An 8,970-nucleotide genomic window follows, 5' to 3' on the forward strand; every position below is an offset into this window, starting at 1 on the left:
TATTTTTGTGTGTGTGTGCCATCAAATCGGATCTGACTGGTACAGGAGGAGATTGTCTCTCCTTCTCCAGCAGAGCCTCTGGTGGATTCAAACTGCACACCTCTGAGATTGCAGTGCAGCTTCCTGCCACTAGGCCACCAGAGCTCGCCGTGTCTTCATATTTCTTGACTGCTCGTACCAAGGGTGTTAATTGTGAATCCAAACAATATGAAGCTGTTGACAGTTTCAATCTCCTCTCCATCCATCATGACACTGCAAGTGTAGTCCCACCTTAAACTGATAAACATGGAAACTCTTTCCTGGAGCACTGGACACAGTAATCTTCATATGCAAAATAAAAGTAAATGTTACATGTTGCCCTTTTACCATATGCTAAAACAATATTCTAATTAAGATTCTAAATTTGGATCCCTACACTAGCAGTGTCTGCTGGTGTTATTTTGGTCCAGTTACTTTTGAGGCTTTGTTTTATCCTTTATGGAGTGGAGAGGCAAATAGTGTTTATTTTGTTAAGATAATTCAGCAAGATAGTGCCTGTGAAATGGTACAAAGGAAAAGCCCAGTAAGTTTTGCTGTTGTTAAAAGAAAATTAGAGGAGTCTAATATTGTGAGATTGACATGTTGTTTAAAGATTTGAAAATAAATTACTTGTGTCAGTAAACAATTCATTTTCTTTTTATTTGCTCCAAGCCTTTTTTTCTTACTGCCTGTTTCAGTGGAAGTAGTAGTTCTGTATATGCAGTCCTTAGATAGACCGACCCTCAATTTTTATGGTTAATCATAGTTAATATCTTCCTAATTCTTTTTCTTTACAGTGGTTAGCAAATCCTTCCAATGACATGTATGCTGATACAGTAACAACTGTGATATTAGAAGTTCAGTCAAACCCGAAAATAAGGAAAGGTATGAGTGTTTTATTATTAATTCTTTTTTTCCTTCCATGGATCTAGGAGATAAAAAGCAGTTTTAAAAGAGTTCTAAAAGCTTTTAAATTTTATTTGTTCCCCCCCTCGTTGTTGAGCTGCTAACAAAAGGGTGAGCACTTTGAATCTACCATTCACTCCTTGGGAGAAAAATAGCCTGCTCCCTTGAAAATCAGCAGCCTCATTGACCCATCAGGAATCAGAATTGACTCAACAACTGGATTGAGGGCATGGTTACAACTTTTAGGATCTACAATAGACTATATGCTGCTATAAACTAGTTTATAGTAGTTATTAGAAGTTACTTACTTTTTTGCCCTGAATCTTCATTTTTGTTATTAGGTGCTGTCAAGTCTACTACTACTCATAGTGTCCCTGTGAACAACAGATCTGAGCTTTGCCCTTTCATGTATTCTTCTCTGTCCTCCTGATCTCTGATATGCTGGAGCCTGCTGTTAAAATCACTGTGTCAATCCATCGTACTGAGGGTCTTCCTCTCTTTCTCTGACCTACACATTTCACTGCATGATGTCTTTTTTCCATGACCGGTCCCTACTGACAGCATCCTCGCAGTATATGAGAAGTTTCACCTCTGTGCTTCTAAGGAGCACCCCAGTTGCATTTCCTTCAAGACAGACTTGTTTGTTCTTTTGACACTCCATGGGATGGATATTCAGTGCTCTTCTCTCACACCTCAATTCAAAGGCATTGATTCTTCTGTCCTCTTTATTCATTGTCCAACTTTCAGATCCCTAGACTTTTCACTGGTACTCTGAAGATTTGGTTGCAGTTCACACTGAAATAAAGATTGCTTTAATAGCAGTCTTCTTAATTTAACTCCCATGGGTCAACGTTTCAGACAAATAATAGACATGCTTGTAAGGTAAACAATAACGCTAGGGAAGTCTACTCCTTAGAACAACCAACCATACAAGGTCGTAAAGGCAGTGTTTGCCCAGGGAGAAGTCTCAGAGGGCAAGGATAGGATAAGATCGGATAGGATAGAAGGATGAAGGGAAACAAGAATCACAGGGTAAACATGGAAAGAGTCCTGTTAAAAAGTATAATTAATATATAAAATAAAATTGATAGGAAAGAATAGAAAACCAGTTGCTCTGTGAATTTTAGCACAAAGTACAGTAATAAGTAACACTAAGAAATTCCAAATTACTGCTTATTTGAGAGACTGCATGACTAACAGGAAAATGTGCACTGTTATTTGTGTTTATTAAAATTTGTTGTGTAGACTGGAAATTTTGTGGGCTAATTTTGCAATAACTTTATTCTAAGTAGCATTTGCAATCCAGTGAAATATTCTTGTGTTGTTCATACAAAGATACTTATTTCTTTATCATAACCTCTTGTCTTGGGGAATTGTGTTGTTGTAGTGCACAAGGAGTTTGCTGCTAACCCAAAGGCGCTGCCTCCTGCAGTTCAAATCCACCAGCAGCTCCTTGAGTGAACAGTCTACTCTGCCATTTATAGCTCCAGAAACTCAAAGGAGGGTCTTCTATGAGTCTATTCTGACTCCATAGCTGTGAGGGTTTTTTTGCTTTTGAAAAAATATCTTAAAAGAAGTATCATGAGCATATAAGGTCACTTTCTTTTTCTGTCCTTAAGCACATTGTTAGAGTCACATTGTTCTGTCAGTTCATCTCCTTGAGAATTTTCCTGTACTTTTTCTGATCATTTCCTTTCCATGGACTGGTCTGTCCTCATAAGAAACCCAAAATATATAAGATGAAATCTCACCATCATTACTCTAAGCAGCACCCTGGCTGGACTTCTTTGAAGACAGATTTTTTTTCATTCTATTGGCAGTTCAAAGTGTATTCAATACATTTCAGCAACACTGACTCAGAGGCATCTGTTCTTCCATAGTGTTCATCATTCATTCTCCAACTTTCACAAGCATATGAATCACTTAAAAAACTATAACTTGGGTACATCTTAGTCTTTAATATTACATCCTTGCTCTTCAGCACTTGACAGCACATTTATCCAGTACCATTTGTCTGAAATTTCTTGACTTGCTTCTTCTGTGGGTGTTAATTTGTTGATCCAAGTAAAACTGAAATCCTTGACAACTTTAATCCTTTTTCTGTTAAGTCTGATGTTACCTCTTGGTCTGTTGTTATTGTTGTCAGGTGCTGTCAAGTCAATAATGATGAGGACTTTTTTCCTGTTGTTGAGGTGTAATCCATACTGAAGGCTGTAGTCTTTTACACTCTTCACTCAGTGTTTTATGTCCTATTCACGTTATACAAGTAGTCTTCACTTTCCACAAGCAAGAAATTGTCATCTGTATAACACAAGTTGTTCATAAGTTTCTTCTCCAGTCTTAGTGCCACATTCTTCATATAGTCCAGCTTCTTCGACCGTTTGTTCACCATACAGATTGGATATTCTGAGGTATAGAGAAAGGATCCATACTTGCCTTGATTTTAAATCACGCAGTATCCCCTTCTTGGAATTAATAGTCTGAAATTCCCTTTCTTCTCAATGTTATCTGTAATTTCTGTGATCCCCATAATCAAATACCTTTGCATGGTCAATAAAACACAAGTAAATTGCTTTCTGCTTCAGCTAAGTTCCATCTGATATCAACAATGACATCCCTTGTTTGACAGCCTCTTCTGAATCAAGCTTGAATCTCTAGGAGATCCTTACTGACTCCAGATGTTTCTCAGTAATCTTGCACTAAAATTATAGAAGAGTGTGATACTAATCATATTGTTCTGTGATTTGCACATTCTGATGGATCATCTGTTTATGGAATGGGAATAAATAATCTTATGCAGTTGGCCAAGCCTTCCAAATTTCTTGGCATAGATGAAGAAGCGTATCTTGGACTAAATCTGTTTGCTGCAACACCTGAGCTCATATTCTGTCAGTTCCTGGAGCTTTATTTTTTGCCGGTGCTGCTTCAGTTTCTTCTTCAGTACCCTTGGGTTTTGAGCATAGACAATTTCCTGAAATGTCTTAGTGTCCACCAGTTGTTTTTGGTGCAGTGACTCTGTATTTTCCTTTCATCTTTTCTGGTGTTTATTTTGTTAAAAAGAAACAATGCCATTTTTTATCAGTAGAATCCTTTGATAGTGCCCTTTGAGGCTTTAACATTTTTTTCTTCAGTTCTTGCAGCTTGAGAAATGATGAGCATGTTCTTCTCTTTGTTTTCTAACTCCAGGTCTTCACACATTTCCCTGTATCACATTACTTTGTCTTCTTGAACTGTCCTATGAAGTCTTCAAGTCTCTTTATTTCATACTTTCTGCCTTTTCTTTTCACCTCTCTACATTCAAGAATAAATTTGAAAAGTCTGACATCCGTTTTGGCCCTTTCATCTGTCCTGCTTTCTTCATGTATGATGCCCTTGATGTCATCCCATAACTTGACTGGTCTTCAGTGGTTATCAATCCATTCTTTCTTCAGATCTGTTCTGGAGATGATTTCTAAGTCAGGTGAGATCAATTAAAGGTCATATTTTGGTTCTTTTGTACTTGTTTTCGTTTTCTTCCAGTTCTCAGCTTTTCTGAGTTTCCTAAGTTCCTGCAGCATTTAGTGTGGAGGTAAAAGTGGGAGAAGCTGAAGAGAATAATCTTTTGGCTTGGCAGGTGACTTTCTAATTAGGATGAGTTCTAGCTGACCGTAGCCACCTCTTCACTAATTAAAGATCTTTCAGAAGAGGAGGCTGCCACAGCTGTGATAGTTGGCCATACTCCCTTTAAGGAGAAATGCATGCTTACCTAGTCATAGATGCCAGCCTGTTCTCAGATGCCTGCCTATTCGCATTCCAAATGTACCTGCTCTCCTTTAGCATCCTAGACGCAGTAAGAAATATAGACTGTTTGTAAAAGACAGTATGTTTGCTGGCTTGACCAGAAAGCTGTGTAAGTAGCTAATGAGAAATGAAACCCTTCCTCTTGGTGTCTCCTTATTGAAGTACATTTTGTTGATGTTGGAAGAGGTGGTTTCAGATCCAACCATTTGCAAGTTCTGTGAAGGTGGCCTCCTGGAAGCCAGTGGTTCTACTGGAAGAAGGACTAGAGCTTGAAATATTGCAGGAAGACTTTCAGCCTTTACTCCTCACATGGTATCAGATTCTATACTTGCTAGACTATTTCTTTTAAAAAATTGTTTACTATATACAGGTAGTTCTTTGATTTCAGAAGAAATATATCTAGCCCACTATTTCTGAAATTGGCTGTGTTGGTGTTAGGTACCACTCAGCTGGCTCTAACTCAAGCAGTTTTGTATAAAACAATGACAAACTACCTTGTCCTGCACCATCCTCACAGTCACTGCTTTCTCTGAGCTCATTGTGGTCACTGTGTCACTTCAGCTTATTGAAGGTCTTCTTCCTTTTTTATGATCCTCTCTTTTATAAATCATGGTAGCCTGCTCCAGGGAGTGGGCCCTCCTAGCAACATGTCCAAAGTATGTGCAGCCATCTTACCATCCTTGTTTCTAAAGAATATTCTAAAGAAGATACATTCATTCTCTTAGCAATCCATGGTATATTCTATGTCTGTCACATACTTGGGCAAGTCTAAATTATTCATTTGAATTGGTATTGTTTCAGTTCTTTTCAACAACCTACATTGTGCAGATGACACAACCTTGCTTGCTGAAACTGCGGTGGATCAGAAGTGCTTGTTGCAGAAGGTCAGGGACTGTAACTTCCATATGGATTGAAGCTCAATATTAAGAACACAAAGATTCTCACCACTGGGCCAATTGGCAGCACCATGATGGATGGAGAAGAGATTGAGGTTGTTAACAGTGACAGCTTGCTTGGCTCCACATCCAAAATTCTTGGCACCAGCAGTCAGGAAATCAGAAGAGAACTGGAGTAGATAAATCTGTCAGAGACCTTTCCAGAGTATTGAGAAGCAATGATATCAGTCTAGAGACTAAGGTGTGCCTGATCCAGTCCATGGTCTTCACAATTACTTGCTATGCATTAGAGAGCTGGATCATGAGTAAGGATGATAGAAGAATTAATGCCTTTGAGTTGTGCTGGAGAAGAGTCTTAAATGTACCATGGACCACCAAGAAAACAGTTCTGTCTTAGGGTAAAACCAAGTTTCTCCTTTAGAGGCTAGGATTTTGAAGTTCCGTCTCACATACTTTGGGCATGTGGCTGATCCTTGGAGAAGGACATCATGCTCAGAAAGGTGAACAGACAACACAGGAGAGGAAGACCATAGATAAGATGGATTGATATAGTAACTATGACAATGAGTGTAGGTGTGTCGGAATCAGTGAGACTCGCTCAGGACAGGGTAGGCTTCAGAGTTGTTGTACATAGGGTCATTATGAGTCACAGGCAACTCGACGGCACAATATAACAACACAAAATAACAACAATTATTTTGAGTCACAGTCATTATAAAAACTAATTTGAACATCATCTGATCATTTTATTTCATTGGTTTAATTTATGCCTAACAAGTATCTCTGTTACAATAATATCGGAGATACTTCTATACATTTACATCAGCCTCAGCAGAAGATTGCCTCTTGGATTTTTTTTTAACTTCTATAACAACAGCAGTAGCATTTTATCTACTTAAGAAATTAATGCTTTTCAGTAGCAAATGATTATTAGAACAAATAAAGTTCTTTCATTTTTTTCTAATATATTCTATTTTTCTGAATTTTGAAGCTGTCAGTATTAAATATTGGATATACTTGGATTAGAGTTGAACTGTTAACTCAAAGGCCACACCACTTTGCCAGTTCGTATCTACCTGCTGCCCTGCCTCTTGGATTTTTCACATGATAGTAGTATATCTTTACTTCAGGCACAAATCTATGACAATATATCCGTAAAGACAGTTATATCTTTTTTCTTAACAGTGTTTTGTATTTCTCTTATCTTACTCCTGTCAGGTTGATTCTGATTCAGCCCAACCCTGTAGGAGGGAGTAGAACAGCTCCGTGGGGTTTCTGTGGCTGCTATCTTCACAGAAGCCTATTTCCACATAATTTCTCCTTTGGAGCAGCTAGTGGGTTTGAACTTTTCTGTTATCAGCCTACTAGCACGTACCACCAGGGCTCCTGGTGCAATGATGGGGACATTGAAGTGTGATAGAGAAAGATTATGTGCAGAGACCAGGAGCGGAAAGATTAAAACTCATTTAGCTGTCATACCTTTCAGTCCTAGGAATACATTGTACTTCACTCTGTTTCTGAGATTTGTTAAACTCAAATTAAGCATTCTTGAGTGAATGTATTTTTAGCTTGCATAGATGTTTTCTATTTATAATAGTCTGATAATCTTTTCTAAAATGAAGTCTTTTTTATAATATAATCACCTAATGTCAGTATTTTGTCAAACTTTTTAGAGCTTTTCCTAGAAAATGAATTTTTTATACAATAGTAGAATTTGGTCAGATCAGTTCAGACATTTTATAGCTGTCAGTAATGTTTACTGTCTGAGCTCCTCTAGTCCATTTACTGTACATACACTTAATAGAGGTTTCAGAGGTATAAGCCTGTTGGTTACGAGACCATCAGTTATGTTGTCAAAGAACTCAAACCCACTGCTATCAAGCTGGTTCTAACTCATAGTTTTCTGATTCTTTAATGGGAGGCTGCTGCCCATCTTTTTCCCTTAAAGCAGCTAGTAGATTTGAACTACTGAAGCCATGCACCTTCGAGTTAGCCAACAGAGCTCCTTTAAAAATTGGCTTTACGCTCTTTCTCACTTTGTAGTTTATCTAAAGCGAAATTTTAACTCTTCTGAAATAATGAGTTGCTTCGTGTTTTCATTTAACATTTATTCCATAAGTATCTGTTGGGTGACTGCTGTTTTGCAGATGTTATTCTAGGTGCTTGAGGGTACATTACTGAACAAAATAAACAGGTTCTTTTCTTTCAGGAACTAATATTCTGGTAGACCTAGGGAGCTTGCTGGGGAGATGATGGAGTCATGTAGGGCCACGTAGGTGATTTTGATGAGTCTGAGTAAGTGGAGTTAGACTGCAGAGTTTTGAGCATGAGAATACTGGGATCAAGATTTCAAGAATTATTACTCTGATGTTTGCTGAGAACTGACTATTAGAAAGGCAAGTGTGAAAGCAGAAAGTCTTCCAAATGAGAGATTGTTGCTAACTCAGGTGTATAATGTAGAGATAGAAGAAAGTAGCTGGATTCTGGAAAAATTTTGAGGGGGAAAGTTGACAGTACTTACTAATAAATTAGAAACTACACACAGGCAGAGCATAGGGTCCACACAAAATTTTATTTAAAAAAAAAAATGCCAACCCTGGTTGTAGAAACAAATAGTTTGGTTTTAAGTGGATTTTTTTTCCTTTCCCATTTCTTTATCCTGCTAACATTTCAGGTACCAAAACCACAATTTAAATGTTTCCATACCAACTTTAATTCAATTTCCTCCATTCTCATAGGAAAACTTACATATTTTTAATGTCTTTTATGTTCTCATGTTCTATTATGTTCTCTTCTTTGCGTCCACTTCTGTTTTTAATATGACTGTGTATACCTCTAAACGTGTGATTTACTTCAGAGTTGATATAATTTCATGTCTGATAAATTTATCATAAAAGTAATGACTGCATTCACAAATATGTACATACTTTGGAAAGTTTCTTTTAATAGATAATTCATAACTTTGTGGTTTTTTCATTTGCTTGTGTTTTAATAATGTACACTTACAATATAAGATTCCACTTCCGAAAAGACAGGCCTTCAAAAACCCTATGTACTGTAGAGCACACTTAGACTATCGCTTGGACTAGCAGACATGGCAGTTGAGACTGAGATCTTAGAAACAGAAATACAGAGAAGAATGAACAGCTGTAAGCAGACACTAGTGACTGGAACATGGAACGTGAGAAGCATGAATGTAGGAAAATTGGACATTGTTAAGAGAGAAATGGAACTCATAAATATTGACATACTAGGTATAGGAGAAATTAGATGGCTTGGCATGGGACATTTTGAATCAGACAATTATATGATTTACTATGCTGGGGATGAAAAGGTGAGAAAAAATGGGGTTGGTTTCATAATTAAAAAA

General features: G+C 37.5%; 1 protein-coding gene across 1 annotated transcript in view; it reads left to right on the forward strand.

Moving 5' to 3' along the window:
* CPSF3 (cleavage and polyadenylation specific factor 3, 73kDa) overlaps positions 1-8,970 on the forward strand; it is a 96,399-nt gene that overhangs the window by 66,295 nt on the left and 21,134 nt on the right. The window contains exons 15-17 of the mRNA XM_006898201.1: positions 816-903; positions 1,266-1,275; positions 1,540-1,563. Of these exons, the coding sequence (XP_006898263.1) occupies positions 816-903; positions 1,266-1,275; positions 1,540-1,563 (122 nt within the window). The remainder of the gene's footprint in view (positions 1-815; positions 904-1,265; positions 1,276-1,539; positions 1,564-8,970) is intronic.

Source organism: Elephantulus edwardii, unplaced genomic scaffold (genome assembly GCF_000299155.1).
Source record: "Elephantulus edwardii isolate Elephantulus edwardi_28Jun2011 unplaced genomic scaffold, EleEdw1.0 scaffold00223, whole genome shotgun sequence".
In the NCBI taxonomy this organism is placed as follows: domain Eukaryota; kingdom Metazoa; phylum Chordata; class Mammalia; order Macroscelidea; family Macroscelididae; genus Elephantulus; species Elephantulus edwardii.